Source organism: Limulus polyphemus, unplaced genomic scaffold (genome assembly GCF_000517525.1).
Source record: "Limulus polyphemus unplaced genomic scaffold, Limulus_polyphemus-2.1.2 Scaffold469, whole genome shotgun sequence".
Taxonomy (NCBI): domain Eukaryota; kingdom Metazoa; phylum Arthropoda; class Merostomata; order Xiphosura; family Limulidae; genus Limulus; species Limulus polyphemus.
Window position 1 is genome coordinate 253,605 of NW_013666079.1, and position 19,373 is coordinate 272,977.

The 19,373-nt window shown below is 35.8% G+C and overlaps 1 protein-coding gene across 5 annotated transcripts in view; it reads right to left on the reverse strand.

The window, feature by feature from the left end:
- LOC106458478 (GATA-binding factor 2-like) overlaps nt 1–19,373 on the reverse strand; it is a 178,958-nt gene that overhangs the window by 13,566 nt on the left and 146,019 nt on the right. For all 5 annotated transcript variants that reach the window (XM_022384695.1, XM_013917998.2, XM_022384692.1 and 2 more), the window contains one exon: nt 15,283–15,408. In XM_022384695.1, the coding sequence (XP_022240403.1) occupies nt 15,283–15,408 (126 nt within the window). The remainder of the gene's footprint in view (nt 1–15,282; nt 15,409–19,373) is intronic.

Here is a 19,373-nt window from a genome sequence, read left to right on the forward strand (position 1 = left end):
TCGTGTAGCTTTGCGCGAAATTCAATACAAACAAACAAACTTAGCAGCTTAATCACTTTCTATATGTGGCGTGTGTACAAATATCGACAATGATACTGGCAGTCCTACCCGTGGTGGAATGTTGTTTTGGTAGTTTTACATTCTTATGTGGATGTTCTGATATTCCCTTGTTGAAGTCACTCACTAGGCTAGAGCTTGTCATCTCTACTGGAAAAACTTTCGTAGCGCGGATTTTCATCTCTCTACTACTTTGCTGTAGGAACATCCTTCCTGGGAAAAGGCTGTGACATAATATCCAGTCATAAGGCTAGCGTGTCAGCATTGCACTGGCGAATGAACGGGAAGTTGCAGTGAACCAAATATACATTGATACTAAAAACTATGACTGTGGCTCACGACTTGCCGCTCTATTAGCATATGTAATTTGTCCTTCAAAGCAATATCCGTCCTACATCACGTCGCCATGTTTTAGTGAAAATTTTTGATCTGATATACACAAACTGTTCGACAGGTGTTATTATTACTATAAGAACCTTTGAATATGTGTGTGAATGTAACCTGACCAGGTATGTTAAAAATTGATTCTACACCTACCAGTAGGCTGTTTCTACGTGCTACAAAAAATGTCTTAGCTATGGGCTGATCGTGTCACACCGAGCCATCGCTCAGAACTCGTCATGGATTAGGCTATAAATTAAATGGAGTCCTTTATAATAATGAGAGGGATCCACCCAAAGTATAAAGCTACCACACGCTATACATACACACGGTATTGCCCACGTGGGTAGTACACGTACATATAGTGTTCAGGTGGTACTGCCACTATAGACACTACATTGTAGCTTATCTCTGTATGCGATTGTGTCGTTTCCCTGTACATCCTTATTCACGTGTCTACATTGCACATAATTGACTCTGAACGGTTACGTGGGTGCTAGTATTTATTTATCCCTTATCACACGCTTTAAAACACTAGTTCTATCATTTAGTAGTTCTTGCTGCGTTAAGTGAAAATCTGTAGGTAAATTTATTAATTCATTATGAAATTTGTCTGCGATTATGATTGTTGCGCAGGTAAGAACAAAAACACCTAATACACTACCTACATAGTTATTAGCTCAATGTAACATACAATTAATTGTTATTACTAATTTTTATCTGTACCACCCGAAGAAAGCTGAAAGGGCGTTAACCACGGGTTGGTCGACGGAGGAAATTGACTACGGACTCAAGTTTCTAGACTATTAAAGTTGCTGAACCAAGGTGTCCGTAAGATAATCATGCAGGTCTAATACTACGGGTAACGAAGTTATTCCAATGTTAAAGTGTTTAACAGTACGTTTCAGAAAGTCAGAGTGTATAAAAAATGACGCTTTATGTTTATCTACGCTTTTAAAATACGTCTATGATTGTCGAGGAATAACAAATTATCAACCTGTTAGCGGAATTATAAAAATTAATCTATGTTCATAAAACAGAAAAAAAAAATGAAAACAAAACAAAAGTCCATGGCCTATATTGTTGTTACAGATCTCACTTAATGAAAACAATATTTCATTAAGTGAAATTATTCTATGGAGCTATTTGGCCAGATAAAAAAAGTTTCAGAAAAATGCAGTATAAACGCCTGTGTACCCGTAGTTTAAAGTGACTACGTATTCTATCTCATGACTCTGTTATGTGTAACTACGTTTAAATAAAGTCTCAGAAAAGTGCGGTATAAACGCCTATATATATAACCGTAGTTTAAATTGACTACGTTTTCTATCTCATGACTCTGTTATATGTAACTAAGTTTCAAAAGTTGGGGCTCAGTTGGCAAAGAGTTGAAACAGTGAATATTAAGATCATTGGAACTGAAATAAATAGTAAGTTTTGAATTTAAAATATTCTTAGTAGTGAGTGCGTCTCAAAGGAGAATTTTGATTAAAGTTTGAAAATTCAAATAACTATTACATTCACAAGCGACCACGTGTAGCTGTTTCATTAGGATACCTAACCACAGACATTGAAATAACCAATGACTCACTGGTGTGGAAGTGATCAACACTAGTGTCCGCTACATGTGGTCAAACCTAATATTTCTCGCACATTAGGCATTAAGTCCTAGCTAATTCTAGAAAAAGATACGTTAGTCCTAGTTAATGCTAGAAAGGATATGTTTTTGTATTTTAACTACCTGACTACCATAATACGAGGGACACTACACTCTACGCTACAAGACATTGATATGGAAACCAAATGCTACAAGAGTTCCCTTAGGATTTCAAAGAGCTTTATGAACTTAACATGCGTGTTGGCATTAAGTCTGTGGCTGTCCTTTGTCATATACGTAAAGTTAATCAAATGCATCTCGAAACGATATTAGTAAATTGATTTTGAAAGAAGTTTCCGGTCCCCTGAAATACGACCCATCGTATCTGATAACCCAATCCATACCGTGAGAAGTTAAAGACTGCAGTTAGTAACAAAATAAACGTAAAGAATGTTTGTATATAGTTAGGTAAGAGAATTTTCATGAGGTATATAAGGAAGTACGTCACAGTATACTTTGATATAAAGCTAAAACAAGTATCAAAAATAGCTACAGAAATAATACAAAGCCTTAGCCTTTTTTTTTTCCAGAATATACAGACAAATCATGCATGGAAAGGTGGATTTTGCTGGCTAACTTTACTTCGATGAAAGCGACTACAGAACATGGAAATAAATCGTTATCCATAAGGACATTTAAGGATTTTTAACGTATCAACTTGAGTATCTTACGCGACTGTTTCTTAAGCTTGTTTATAGGGTCGTTGAAAAAGTTTCGATTCACCTTTTCGTGCAACCCTGTCTTAAATGTTTTAAAGATGACAAGTCCCAAACTTTCAGTTTCAGTTTCGAAATAAAATAAATACGGAGGAGAAACTTGAAACAATTTTAATATGATTATTACAATTACATTTTTGAAACTATAACTCCTCCTCCAGGAAAGCAAATTATACAAAGTATTTTGTGGATATCTTCAGCCCATTACCGTTTCTCATATTTTGTGTTTTTTTTTCTTTACTGACAGCGTATTACACGAGTATGTTCACCTTTGACCCTGGTGGCTCAGTAATAAGTCAGAGAGCTTATAATGCTAAAAATCGGGCTACGATACATGCGGAGGGCATAACACAGATAGCCCATTGTGTAGCTTTGTGCTTAATAACAAACAAACACAAAAATTCCCTTTTTGTAGGTGAAAACATGAAAATATTTACTGACCAAACTCTTCGCTTTATCTCTGTGTCCTAGAGATAAAAAGCTGATACCTTAGAAGTCGTGAAAACGTGGCTTTGAAGCGACAAGGACTATCTTAAAGGATACCTATCACACCGTAAGAAGTCCACAAGGTAACGAGAATGCCAAGTATTCAAGGCCCTTTTTTATGACAGCCTGGGTTCTGCAAGAAATCGTGACTTGAAATCTTTAAACATTTGTTACCAAAAGTTTGTGATCAATTATTGGTTTTAGGACGTGAAGGAGGTGGGTGAGAAGTGTGTAATGAGCTAAAAACTACATGGATATATTTTCTGTATGTGAGAAAGTGAACAAGAGTACACATACGCTAAAGTTTTCTTCATCTAGTTTGGGGAAAAAACGCTCCTATTCCAAGTAAATAGTCTATTAAAATGCAATTGAAGGTTAACCCCATTGTAAGGATTTTCTTCTTGAGGGCGTAGCAGACAAACTACTGAGTTATATTTAGCCAGAGGGATAAACCGTTTGTCTCCTATTAAACTAGCTACACAGGAACCAAGGGCTAGATATGAGAAGCTTGCCGCTTGACGACTCTTGAATTATGCTAAGCTTAATATTTACACCATTATATTAAGCACGCAAAGTGCTACAGGCACTCTTGCTAAACAAACACGACAAGCTATCGTAGACACCTTGTATTATGCCCATGTGCTCCTGGCCACCTAGCAGCTATGGAGCGAGTGTCCTTTCGTCGGCACTAAACCAGGATAAGGATGTTAAACTAGTTCAATTGGTGTGTACGCCCTACCTGTGGTAAATGTTGCCCGAAACGGAATTCCCTATTATTAACTTCTAGAAATCGTGGTTTTAAGTTGTGGATAGCCATTATTCCCCGCTGTTTAAAAATCCGAACAAGGCTGTATTTATTAAGTCGTAGAGTTTGATAAAAGAAGAAAATACTAGTAATTATGGGAAATCTATCAAAATATTCTATCTTCATGAGAAAAATGTACAGGTTCAAACAATTCTATGATTAGTTTCATTGAACAATCGTGGTTCTTATACTTTTGCTTTTTATGTCTTATCGTATGCGTTAAATGAATTAAGAACACGCCGACGAGAAAAATATCCTAGTCTTGCATAAAACTCCGAAACAAAAACCTGAAACCCGGGCGGAATTCGAACCGTTGCTATTGTCGTGTAGATGTTTCAACCAACTGGTTTAAAAGTCAGATTTTCATAAACGAAGTATACTCTTTTTTTTTTTTTTTTACCCGTGCAAAAGAGTTACTTGTTGTTTCCTTAGTGCGAAGCTATACAATGGGCTATCTGCACTCAGTCCACAGCGGGGAATCGAATCCCGGAGTTTAGCGTTGTAAGTCCATAAACTTACTGCTGACTCACCGGCGGACAGAAGAATGAGTAAAACGTTGAAGCTATAGCGGGATAAGTCAAGTTAACAGTTACATATAGTCCACGCGCGTAACAATGGCAGCGTTTTTAAAAAATAATCAAAATACAATCAGGTTTAACTTTATATTAAAATAAATAAGTAAATGGCCCTAGCAAAGTAAAAAGAAGCCGAGATTTTTGACAAGCGTATATGTTTAAGCATAAATAAAGCATGCTTCACATTATAAAATGTTCGTAAGATGATTCAGCAGACCTATACACAGGTGTATTTTAAGCCCTGGATCTTTTCTCCCAAATGTATATACATATTATTACACAACTAGGAAAATAAACAGTTTAGGTTTCAGCTTCACATCTGGCCACTTGGTGGAAGACACAGTTCAGGTGGCGTATTTCACATCGAAGTGTAGTAAACTTGTTTTATAAAACGAAGCAGCCAGTACCCAGGTAAAATTATTTTTTTCTCAACGTTTCACCTTACGGCTTGATCAAGGGGTAGTAAACTGGGTTTGTGTTCTGTAGGGTGTCTACCTCTTGATACAGCCATAAGGTGAAACGTTGAAGAATTAAAATTTTCACTGTTTCGCTTCTTAAAACATGAAAGATACAGTTGACAGAATCGCTTAAAACTAGTTAGCTGTGAGTAGATATGATAACTAATCATGATCATCAGCCGTTATTAAATAGAATAAGGGCTAGGACTGGACCGTGCCGGGATCAGACGAGGGACGCGATTGAAGAACGACGACATGTTGTGTATAAAATATCAACTCTCTAATTCTATTTTGTTTATTTATAAAGAGTTATTTTACTGTTTCCCGCTAGAACTTTCAACCCAACAAACTTGTAAACAGCCAAGAGAAAACAAAACCATACACTGACAGGTTTACGAGACGGGGTCTAGATCAGTGGTTCCCAAACTCTTTTAGTTCGAGACTCCCTTGATGTGAATGAAAATGTTTGAGCCCTCGCCCCCAAACCTATAATTATAAATGCCTTAAAATGTGGTTTTAAAATGCCCCCCCCCACTACTTGAGCATGATGATTGAAAAACAGTGCCGTAGTAAAAACAATATCATCTCCTTTCGACATACTGCATTGTTTAATTAATTCAACATAATTTTTATCAGCTTATTGTTTATTTAGAATTAAAATTAATTCAGCATATTTTCGGCTCATTTTCTGGTGGCCCTAAATAAAACTTCACGGCCCCCAGGGGGACCGTGGTTCCCACTTTGGGAAACACTGCTCTAGATATACAGTGGTCTGGAAGTTTAAAATCGATGTTTTTTATTGTATAGACGTTTGGGAGGGAGGGGGGGGGTAAAATCAATGTGTTTTCTTAATTATATAGACATCTGAGGGTTTAAAATCAACGTTTTGTTAACTTTATAGACGCCTGTAAAAAAAGGGGGTAAATCAAACTGTTTTTTTAGCTGTACAGTAGTCTGGAGACTTAAAAATCAACGTTTTCTTAATTGTATTGACGTCTAGGGGGTTCAAAATCAGTGTGTTTTCTTAGCTGTAGAGGCGCCTGAGGGCTTAAAATCAATGTTATCGTAACTGTATAGATGTTTGGGGATTTAAAATGAAGGTTATCTTATATAGTTGAACAGGTGTCCGAGGATTTAACGCCAGTGTATTCATTTTCTATACGGGTTTCAAAACTAGTGAAATTTCTTAGTTGCACAGGTAAAATCAGTTTGCATTCTTGTCTGTACATACCCCTTACGATTTAAATTAAATGCGTTTTCCGAGACATTCAGATATATAAAGGGATTTAAAATTGGCGAGTAATAATAATAAAAATAAGTATAATAAAGTGTTATCTAAGGACACTTGTGTCTAGTTTGAAACTGGTAACTTTCTAATGATACAAGTTAAAACTTCATTGCTGGGAAATGGTGTTTTTAAGGCATATGCACATCGGGATGTCATTTTGAATACCTACCAATATAATAAAGGGTACAACTATACACTTATTATTTTAGACATCAAACTTCATTTTTCTCACACACACTAAATGTTCTCGATAAAAATATCATGTTTGGGAAAAGGTGTTGGGGCCACAGAAACTCAAATACAATGTCAAACATGACTAATGGTGTATTATACTAAGCTTGTAACGGTCTCTTTAAGATTTCACAAAAGATTATGTGGCGTCTAGCCAGTGTAACCTGAGCTATTCCCCTTAGGACGTTCGGCTCTATCTAATTGAGCTCTCACTGGTAAAGGTTCTTCATAGTTTTGCATAAACAACAAATGTTAATCTTACTATGCACTGTTATCCTGAAGTTTGAAGGCATACACTGTCCCTCTTACTGATTTAGTCGTTTGATATAACTGTAGATATTTACACTGAAAAATTCCCGATCATCTCTCGGATAGACAAAAGATATATTTTCTAAAGCTCAAAAACTTGAGGGAAGACCTATCTTCGAAGTTTTTCGGGTTGTCGGATTGAATTTCTACCTCCCGAAGATGTCTAGACCATCAGATTAACGGCAGGTCTGTCTTCCGGCAGCATCCTGGTTATTGAATTTAACTAAAACTTATCTTTCGAAAACTCTCGGGTAATTATATTTTTATCGGATTTAAAGACCTACCTCCAGAAAGCGCTAGTGCTTCGAATTTATTTGATTGTGATAAACATTTACTTATATGCATCAAGAAAAACACTAAGTGATTATAGGCTATATAAAACCTGTTTCTTATACTTTTACGAAGAAATTTGTATGTTTTCATTTTAGGTGATGCTTTTTCGTGCGTTGTTTTAAAATGTCACATGAAGCGGCTTTTCTATGTATTAATCCAATTGTGAGCATAGTACGTTCCTCTCTATATATATCAATCCAAATGATCTTCTAAAAACACTATCCATTATTGGTATATAGTCTTTATTTCTTAATAACTTTCCACCGATGAGTTGAGTGGTTAAAAGGTGACGCCTTTGTGGGATAAGTGTACGTTTACTTTGCGTCTGTATGTCAAACTCTCTCGGCCTTTAAAGATTAGCTTTAACAAGAGCATAGAGGAAATAATGGCCATTTCGGAACGTATTCACTCGGATCAACGGCTCTAGGATGCATAAGTTCCAGAGTTTAGGATTTCAGCGAAGGGGCGCCAGCGGCCCTAGCGCGGCTAGAAGAACCACGCACCCCAGCGTCCGTAGTTGCACGCCAGAAGCACAACACCAAGAATTGGTACAAGATTGGGCACAGTTGGAGGCTGTCTACTAAGGTCATGACGTCCCTATCCCGTCTAGCAACCTGCTAAAACCAGGAGGGACTAGCTGGAAGTATGCCGACAAAATCTCGATGACGCCAAGCTGTACTTCGATGACAGTGCATGGCAGTCCTCTCCACGGTAGTACACGAAGTAAAGACCGTAACATGACCTTCGACCTGCGACATGCTGGCGACACTAACAGCTGCTGAGAATTAGTATGTTTGGCTACACTATACAGTGTCACCAAAAGCACTGACCTGTTAAAGATTATACTAACAGCTTTTAATAAGCGCACTCAAATAATGACGACATATACACTTGAATTTTATGATGGCGGTAAGAACGAACAGTTTATATAAGAATGTTATTTAGTTGCTCCGATTGGTGACTGAAGGTTTATAAAAATAATCATTCGGAGATGTACAGGTCAACCTAAGACAACATGACACACAAATTTAAGGTTGCCCAAATAACAACTGCGTGTCTTTACGGACTTATTATCTTGTTTCCAATTCATGATAGCATACGATTTTTAAGTTTTCTGAAAAAAAAAAAGTCTAATTTCTCTGCACCGGAAATCAAGTAAACATTGGCTATTCGTTAAATTTACTATATAGTCCAAGGCTTTTCTGAGTGACACAAACACACACAACCAAGATATGATAGTCGACATGTACGTCAGCATATATAATTAAGCCCTATCAATGCGTCTTTAAACATGACATCGTATTTCTTTCGCGTGTAATTGTTATATTGCAGGCGCATATTTAAGCGTTTTTATGAATTTTTAAAAGTTTATGTTACTGAAGAGATATCTGCAAACATAAATAATCAGTAAAACACCTACATTATCAGTACACCTGATGTAAAATGATCCACGCATCAACTGATCATTCAGTATTAAGAGAATGAAGTTTAATGCGATACCCATTGATAATGTTACAGATGATGATACGCATGATATGCTGTAATGAAGGTTTTATGTAGATATGCTACGTGTCTAACATCAGACAGAGGTGAATATCAGTCAAAGCGTTAACTTACAGATACATAAACCAGAGCAACACGTCACAACTGAATGAAATATATTCACGTAGTCAGTGCAATTAAGATGATACATTGTTGAAGTTCGTACGGTAAAATTATCTTTAATGTAATCTTTAAACTCGGGTTACGTAGTGCAATATATATATTTTTTTAAGGAAAGATTGTAACTAGTTCAAAGCTACATTGAAGCGTACTTTGGATATAGGGTATCGCGAACACAAGATGTACTTATATATATTTTATTTGACAAACATTTGAAAATTTGTAAGAAAATCTAAAACGTTATTTTTTGTATGGGTGATAAAAAAATCATAATATTTATCTTTGGCTTGTTTTCCTGCAAGTAATTTTGATGACAGACAGAAAATAAATAAATTACATTCAAGAAATAAAGAATATTATACCTTTAGACCTGTAACCGAGCTGCTACTTCTTATTCAAAAAGAGTCAAGAGTACAGAGTTAGTAATAAATCTCCAAGTTGACTTAGTATTTACGTATAGTAACATTACACGCAACAAAATAAGATCCTTGTCAGTTGGCACACTTTTTTAGTCAAATTGCTTTAATTGTTTTTTGTCTTTGCTTTATTAACTTTGCTATTTTACGTTGCTAAGTGCCATACTTAGCTTCATCTCATAGCGTAGCTAGCCAGAGGGCAGCATCATTAAGATTAGCAAATGAACAAAAAAAAAGCAAATAAAATATCCTGTCAGTCGTTAAACATTAGCAAGGGGTAAACCACATGGGAGCGTTTAGGTTTCGAAAATAAGCTCATTTGTCTGACTCTGAGGGTAAAACATACCAGAAAACACTAAAACTTGTTCTGCATAAAGCAGTTTTCTGGCTCAGATGGTCTGTTCGACCCCAAGTCTCAAGGGTCTTGTAGACATACGACGCCGGTCAGACTCAGTTACACGTGACAAATTGGCCTGGTCCGTGTACTTGTGCTAATAGGTTAGGGGTCATCTCCAAGTGCAACCTTGAAATATGGATGACGTGCCTGTATTTCGATGAAAATGAGACATTACTCAAAGTACAAGTGGCCCTCTTGTGGCATATTTTCAAAGGTTTATGATATTACTGCACTTTTTACATCACACAAATGTTTGTTTTGCCTGTTTATTTCGAATATTCTTGCAAAACAACACAAGACTATTCCTTTGTCACAGCATCGCACCCCGCACTTTTGGGTATTGGGTACATTATAAGAGATATGGTTAATCCCCAATATTCAATTAGAGTAGTCAAAGAGTTGGCGGTTGGTGCTGTTGACTAGCTGCATTCCGTGTAATCTGTCGGTTCAAAATTAAGAACAACTATCGTAAACACAAACTTCGAACTCTCGGATTCACAGTCCAGCACGCTAATCACAGAGATTCCCAAAAATATTAAGCAACAACACGCTACATTTACAATAATTAATTTATTGATTTGTAATAGCAAGTGATTTCGTGACCTTATCAGAAAAACTTAAGTTTCACGACATTAGTTTAATTTAGAATGCAATAAGCAATTGTCCTTAGTCTACATAAATACCTCACAGTGGCTCACATGTAAATCTCAGGGCTCCATATAATGAAGTTTCTTAAAATAACATTAACTTTTCTGATCTTCCTCTTTTTTTTTTTGTCCTCTGGTGGCTCAGTGATAAGTCTGATGGCCTATAGCGCTAAAAATCGGGTTTCATATAACTATAAAATATAACAAAGTTCATATAACTACAAATGCATTGTACACTACACACATACGTCTAAGATCTGAGACGATCCCTGCTGAATTTCTAAGATACCTGAAAATTAATTTATTTTCCTATATTACGTTTTAATGAAATATAAGATTCAGTATATGTGAATCAAACCATGTAGTAGCAAGAATCCGTATATCCTTTCAAAAATCCGGCTATGGAACACTTATTTATTTCAGCTACTAAGCCATGTTCCTTCCTAATTTAAATAATTTAAACAGCAGTTTAATCGAAACTCTTGGAACCAAAGTTGTTGAAGTCAAGTTCGGGTACTGAACTAGTTGGTTTAACACGAAAACGTTTCTGTCATTGACCAACCCTAAGTTTATTTTAATTTAATTTGATATTGCAATTTATATAAATGTTTGAACATTAAGAACAAAAACTCAATTATCTTCCGTACAGATATAAATCAAAACAACTAAAAAGGCCTCTTTCGTTAAATATGTATATATTATGTGTTGATAACTTATTAAAGTTTAATTGTAAAGATTTCATTAGAATTGTACGAGAATAATACACAGTAAAATACATTCAAAACACAACCATTAAAGATTTTACTTGTGTTTAAAATTTTTAAGTTAACACTAAACTCAAGCTTTAATACATTAGACACTTAAAAAATTATAAATCATTTTTACAGCGATAATTATTGGTACTTATATCTTTCACTTATTAGTTTTAAACTACAGCGAGTGACTTTTGTAAGCGATGATATAGAAATCAACTCCTCCTACTAATACTAGATCTAGCTGTATAACCAATGTCTGTTGCAAGTGAAACTTCGAAAAAACGTAATTCTTTCCTACTGAGGTTACTCGTATTTTATAAAAACAATGTTCAATATCCCGTGATGCCCTTGGAACCTCTTCCATCGTGGACCATTCTCATTCTGCTTATCATAATTACCCATACTGCACGACACCACAATCCCCATTGTAACGAGCTCTTGTGAAGGATGCCAAGATCAATCTTTCACCACACTTCTTTTCCAACTTTTCTCAGAGCTTTCACTGCACCTGGAGATTGGCTTCCAAGACGACGTTTAAAAACACGAAAGATATAAGCGTTCATTGTGGTTTCATCGGAGTACTTGAAAGTTATGTAGTCAAATGGAGTTGCTGTAAATCCAGTTTTACGAGTAGATTTCTTCTGAAGTTTCGAGATGTGAATAGAACCTTGTGAATGTTTGGCTTATGAAACTTCTGTGTCAACTAAAACGATTGTTTATTATCTTGTTGATATAACCAAGAAATATGTCCAGTTTCATTGCTACTATTTTTGGTGGGAATTTGTTGTTGTTGTTGTTGTTTTTCATAACCATAGCCTTAACTTTGTTGATAAGGACGTTTACTCGGAATTCGCTTAGTGTAGTTTTGGAGCCTGTTGCTGTCATAGACACTCTACTGTGCCAGTCTTCCCACTTTCATGGATAACATCAAATACTCCCTTCTTCGAAATGGTGTTTCCGTGAGATCTATATCATTTAAGTCTGGCTTTACAAATATTTCTCTTCAGAAAGGCTTTTAATACATCTTCAGACATAATATTTTGCGGGGCGGCATTGCACTGTCGAATGGTAGGGAATTTGTCGTGAATCAAATATACAGGTGTTAGATATAACGATCGAGACGGCGTATATATCTGTGGCAATATACTCCATTAGCGTATGCAAATTATTCAAATACAATTATTCTTTTGCGACTTTACTTAACTCTAAAAATTTGTCTGTTGTAAATGAAACTCCAGAAAATCTGAATATTTATTAGATGTAACTCAATGACCTTTGATGATAGTAAAGCCTTCAATTAAATATACAATCTAGGTTTAAGTGAGGCTTAGCATCTTTGGACAAATTACTTCAGGCTCAAACTGCGAACATGAACTGCTTACAATTATGATTTTCTCTTAAACGATTTGTTTTAGATTATCAAAATATATTGTAGCGTAATTTACTATCACTAATAGAGGGGTCTCTTATTTTTCGCCAATAACACTAATTATAAATATGGAAAACTTAAATAAAATATTTTCGACATTTTTAAGTGCTCAAACGAAAGAGTAGAGTACCCCCAGTGGATCAGTGGAAAGTCTAAAGTTTGTAACACTAAAAACTGGGTTTCGATATCTATGGTGGGCACAGCACACATAACCCATCGTGTAATTTTGTGCTTAATAACAAACAAATAAACGAAAAAGTGGAGAACAAATGAAAATAAGATAAAATAAATGATACATTATCATAAAAACGAAGTTAAGCTTGAAACATCTTTGTTATAGTGTTTTAACTTTTGACTTGAATAAGATCATTTCCTAGAATATTGTAACGATGAACAAAACAGCCGAGAAGTTTTAAAATGTTTTCTTAATCCTTAAAGTTCGTCTTTGTTAGTTTTAACTTTAGATAGCTATATTTTGAACCAGGTCATTGTATGATGAAAGTAACCCTTCTCCCTACTTTTAAAGCGAACTTCCAAAACTTAATTCGTTTTTTTTTTTTTATTCTAATGGTTTTGTATTTAAATGAAGAATCTATGGAACAGGAAAAGAAATAACATAATTTCCACGTAGTTATTAGAAAAACTGCAAAGGACCCTTTCAGGCAGAGAATAGAAAAAAAGAACAGAAATATAACTGTGATAATTTGAAATATAAATAATTTTGTGAATGGGTAGAAATGTACATGTTAGAGATCTGCAAGATCCGAAAAAAATTTGAAATTTTCATCTCTTCAAAAGAACCATTGCATCATGTCTCCACTATAAGGGTTATTGAAATTACCTTTTTGATATAGTAAACAGATTGGTCAAAGGATTAATTCCCTATGTACCATCACATTCCCCTGACTCCCACCTCTACGCCACCTGGAGTTGATTAACGGCTATTGTACCTGTGGAGAAATTTACTCAGCCAGCTTCACCTTTAAAAATGATGTATTGTTTATATTTGTTTGGTCGAAAGGGACGTTTCTGTTCGTTATATAAATTAACTTAACATTTGTCAACTACAGCTTTAAGCCCTCATCAATAGGCCTGCCTTTGTTTCGGATATCGTTCTTCCGGTGCAGGGCTATCATTTGTAACACGCAACAAGTTTGATTCAGTAGGCTAGTAATTACAAGAAACCTGTTATTTAAACAACGAGCTACTTAATTAACACCCTAGAACGGAGATGCATAACTATTAGAATATATTTTCACGCTATAATCTTCACTAGGAAGCCCCCCCCCCCCCAATCAAGACCACGCTGTTTTATCCCCCAACCTAACAGTTGAGACGTGTAATCTATAATGAATAAGCGAGTAGGACCAAAGACACTGTATAGGTGAGACAGCTGAAAGATTAATACACAAGAAAGTGTTATGCACTCCTGGATAACGAGAAATAAAATTGTACTATAATAAAGGGGATCATGAAAAGTAAAATGCACAGTATAATTTTAGGGAGTGAAAAAAAAGATGGTATAAGTTGTGCAGTTTGAATGAACTATGTAACTAGTAATTAAAATGAGGCATCTTTACACCCGATACACCTTTTACTGTCCTCGTTTTTAATTGAGATAAAAGATATAATTTCATGATAATTATTAATGATTTTGTTAAAGCAAAACAACAGCCCCTCTTTTTACACTTTCACGCCAACAAACGCGAACTAAAATGGCTTAATGAGTAGAACAGCAAACGTCCACATCTTGCGTAACAGGTACTTTATGTCCGGCCCGGCAATCTGAGGGTCGCCCTTTCAGCCGTGGGGGCATTATAATGTAATGATCAATCCCAATATTCGCTGGTAAAAGAGTAGCCCAAGAATTGGCGGTGGTTGGTGATGACTAGCTGCCTTTCCTTTAGTCTTTCATTGCTAAATTAGGGACGGTTAGCACATATAGCCCTCGTGAAGTTTAGCGCGAAATTTAAAACAAACTAAACCAAACTTTATGTCCCCACCCTTGCCTAAATATTTAGTGACTTAACCCGAGCCGCTTAGTGGTTAGCGTGACGGAAGATAGATTCGAGGTTTCATGTTTCGCGTCCCTTTACCGCAAAATCGCGCTCTGAATTTTCGAGTAGGTACGTTATAACAATGGCAGTCAAATCCCACTGTTCGATTACAGTAGCCCCAGATTTTGCGTTGGGTTCGTGGACTAGCTGCCTTCCCTATAGTCTATCAGATAGACCTTGTGTAGCGTTGCTTGTTCAGTTAGAAACAGTTACGGCTTTTAAGGCACGCAGCGCCGCTAGGTGACAGAGATCGGCGCGATAGTTCGTAAGTCGAAAAAAACTTCCACAAAAGTTAGGGAAGCTACTGGCGATAAAAGCAAAGTTAATCGTTCTCGTTTTAAAAATATACGCTAATTTAATGGAAAAAAAGCACTTCATTCGGTCAAACATATCTTATGCAGTAGATTGCCAACTATGTATTTATCTATATAGTTGAAATAACAGCATAATTACATACTTATCGAAGGCAGTACTCATGTCGTTCAGATATCCGATTTACTGACATGCTTCATAAAACAAAATGAGAGGGAAAACTCAAAAGTTTGGACACTCTTTCACGTAATTAAGTAAACAAAGAAAGTTAAAGTTTCTTTAGATTTTAGATTAAAATATTGCAGACTTACGTTGTGGAGTTTGAAATAAAGTCCACAGGCGTTGCACACCGGTTCTCCATTCTGGTTCCGTCGCCACAGTGTCGTCGTTGTCGTCTTGCAGTTGGAACAGCTTGTGCCTGCTCTTCTAGCTGCTGACTATAACACAAAATCACAATCACGTTGAATATGAAGCGGAGGGGAAAGAAGTTTATAACATTTCTCTTCCTTTAATTTATTATACAAGAAATAGGCTAACCTTATATAAGATTCACGCGACTTTGCACGAGATTGGATTGATGGGAGTTTGTGACTTTCCACTCACGTTAAAAACGTATTATGTTGGTTATATTTTATATACGATTTTGCAAAAAATAGCAAAAAAAACAACAACATCCGGAGTTATTAATCAACTACACCTTAGAGGGTAAAATCAAGAGAGAGAGAGAAGATAAGTGGGGTCGTTAATTAATCGTTTTGTTTTTAACACATAATCTTCAAAATACACATATTTTATACATATAATAATTAACGCCAGATAATAAACGACAAAAAATAGTTTCTGTACTTACACTGGGACAACTCTGGTGCATAATTCGAAAGCAACATATATAAACATCCTTAAAAAATCAACATAGTCATTTTGATGAAGGTAAAGATGTTCTATGTTTACATCATTTTATAATGTTCATGTGACCTGTTCAGTTACTCTCCAAATGTTAAATAAAAATGGAAATGTACTCGAATTGTACATGATTCTGGCACGAATTTTATAAGGTTCGTTTTTTTTTCTTCAGTGTAATGCAACGAGTACACACACACACACTTACAAAAGACTACAGAAAATTGTAATGAGTATAACACGAACGACATGCATACAGCCTACACGTTTCAACATTAGGCAGACTGCCATTCCTTGTTCTCTAAGCCTGGAATCACTTTTTCTAGCATGACAGTCCTATGTTCGTATTTCAGTGTATAGATTTCAACGTTTTGCCTAGACACGTGGACTATACGTGGTGGTCGTAGAAAATCTTTTCGAGGCACATACAGTAATGTAGTAGTGCAGGGTCGCAAGGGAACATCGACCCCTCACTTCATGGGCAGGGGGAACATCACTCCGATTTCTTCAAATGTGGATTATTTTACTATTTTTAATTACTTCAGCTTCCATATATTGAACCCAAACTGTACCCAACTTATCTCAAAATTCGCTCAAATTTTATGCAAAGCTAGTGACGACATGGACTATCTTATCATATGATAAATTTCAAAATGTAAGTAATATTTCATTACCAATCGTCTCTGATGTAAGTACACAAAGTAGATACCTAGCATGCGACTTGGGTATGGTCGTACATCAACACTTGGTGACTTAAACACAACTCCAAACGGGAGTGGCAACGGCTCGTCCAACCACTAGAGACCCGCTGTGGAAATGTTTATAACAATGACTCAGGTACAGTTTTGTCGAGTTCGTATCATTTTCCGTGTTGCTTTTATTATTCATTCAAACAAGGATCAACGGGACTGTAATCGTGTCTCTAATATGGAATTCTTAATATAAAATTACGTTTTTATCATTAGCAGAAAACTCTCTGGTCTCACAAATACTACCACTGCTTTAGAATAATAACCTTTAAGCAATGGTCGATTTTATGAATAATTATTAAACACAGTAACCATTTTAATACTCATGCTGATTTTCTATTGGGGAGGCGTGGTCGTGATGATCCATTATTTCTAAATTTAGCGCTACACCACCTGGCATGAATAGCAACGCTGAATAAAGGTTTATACTGACACCTGGTGGAAAAGTAGTTTTTTATACATACCACAATAATCGTCAGAAAATCTTTAAGATAATTAGATATCATAATTTTTATTATTCTTTATACTTAAATGGCAGCAGTAACTTCAGTGCTATCTATACAATATCATTCATAAGATTACACGTGTTTTATCTTTATAAGCATTTTATTTGTATGAGAACGTGTGGTATAACAAGTTAACCTTCACAATTTACAACTTTCAGCCAGCTATATCACTGTGGCTTATTTGAATTACTCATGTTGTTGGACAAGTGTACCTTGAAATTCTATGATTGATAGAAAACCTCATCTAATAAAACATTCCCATTGTCTTATGATAGACGCATGCTCATTGATATTTGTACCTTACAATTCTGCGATATAAAATCTTACATTCCTACGTTCGTTCAGAACAATATTTATGTTGTGGATTTTTTTTTTCACGAAACTCCAGATTTAAAGATAAGAATTTCGTTTACGTTCAGTAGTGCGATTCTAAAGGCATTACGTCAGAACAAGGTTCCTTTCGAACACAGCCTCCAAAAGAATGTAGAAAATAACAGAAACGAGAAACAGATCATTAGTAGAAGACTTTGTGATAAATGTTAGTTGTTCTAATACCACAATCAATTACTAACAACATTATTGTTTGGAGTGACAATTACAGACTTTTAAGACAAGAGCAAAAGACTCAAATGATAGAAAGAAACAAATTCCTTACCACCAAACCGAACAAAAAGAACGTACGATGTAGATCAGGAAGAATTCAGATAAATATTTTAATTAGAATTCTTAAGAAAACAAGTTCGTTTTGTTTAAAGAATTTGCTACAGTACTTTTAAAAATAATGTACAGTGGGTAGCTTAGCCAAATTTATACGCCATCTGGTGTCAAAATTGTGGAACTAAAGTTGTATGGTTGCTTTACTCAAAGGAAGCAGCCATAAAGTAAGTGTACAAAAATTTGGCTATTTTAACCACACGCCCCCATATCTTGTACGCATTTGTACATTTTGCTCAGACCCCATCTATTGTAAGTACTATCATCGATCACTCCCCTTCCCCAAAGAAAAACGACAGAAGAGGTTTTATTTCGTTATAAGATGTGTTACAAAGAGCATTAAAAACAGAAATTAACGAAACTATAGCTCTAAAGATTCTGACTTGAGCACACTAGGTGATGTTTGCAATCTGATGTATTCTTTCACTGGGGCGTAACGGGGCAGCCTCACTAACGTAGCATTGTCTGAGCCGTAGCCTTGCATCTGCAGTGTCACGACGAAATCGAAGTTTGTACTGACCTTTCATTCTAGTCTGTGATTTGACCCGGCTCCGATTTTACTAACACCATAGTTGCTGAGAAACAAATTGTGTCGTAAGAAATATTAGGATCGACAGAAATGCGTATAAAGTACACCAAGATGAGAAAAATGTAGGCATGGGTGGGCGAGATAGTGGGTTTTGAATGAAAAGTGCTTTCTTATCTGCCTTATTAAAAACACAAAAATCGCAGATAAAATGTAAAAGGTTGTTCTCAAAAAGCGTCATACGCTTTTGTCGAAACCCCCCACTCCCGTGTAAGCTTTAAAAAAAATCTTCCTCCTTCATGCGTACGCATTTCATAAATGCCTCCTGAATACAATTATATATATATTATATAAACATAATTCCTTCCATAAATCTTTACAAAGGCTAAAGCTGTGTTGCTTGTACTTTAAGCAATTTATTTTATTGTGAGTTTAACACTACTACTCAAAAAGCTTCGAGAAAATGATACAAGGGGAGAAACTGATTTTTATTACCTTTATTTAAAAGCAGGAATTTCTATAATAGTCAATCCCATTCCAATATAGTTCTGATTTGTACTAGGAAATATTTTTAAGTTGGGCTCAAGCAGAAGGCGTTTAGGACAAGGAAAAATAATGTGCCAAACGTTATGGTCCGTCCAACAAAGTAACAACATAAGTCATAAGAGAGAGAAGAAATGTAACTTGTTTGGATGTTTAAGTGTAATCCAGTTGAGAAGGCAAAAAAGGAAAAGGTGGCATTACAAATTTTGTGTCAGAACGAAACGTCAGTCTTGTTTAAAAGTTTGTTTGTTTTGTTTTGAATTTCGCGCAAAGTTACACGATGGCTATCTGCGCTAGCCGTCCTTAATTTAGTAGTGTAAGACTAGAGGGAAGGCAGCTAGTCACCACCACCCACCGCCAACTCTTGGTATACTCTTCTACCAACGAATAGTGGGATTGACAGTCACATTATAACGTCCCCTCGGCTGAAAGGGCGTGCTTGTTTGTTGTGTAGGGGATTCGAA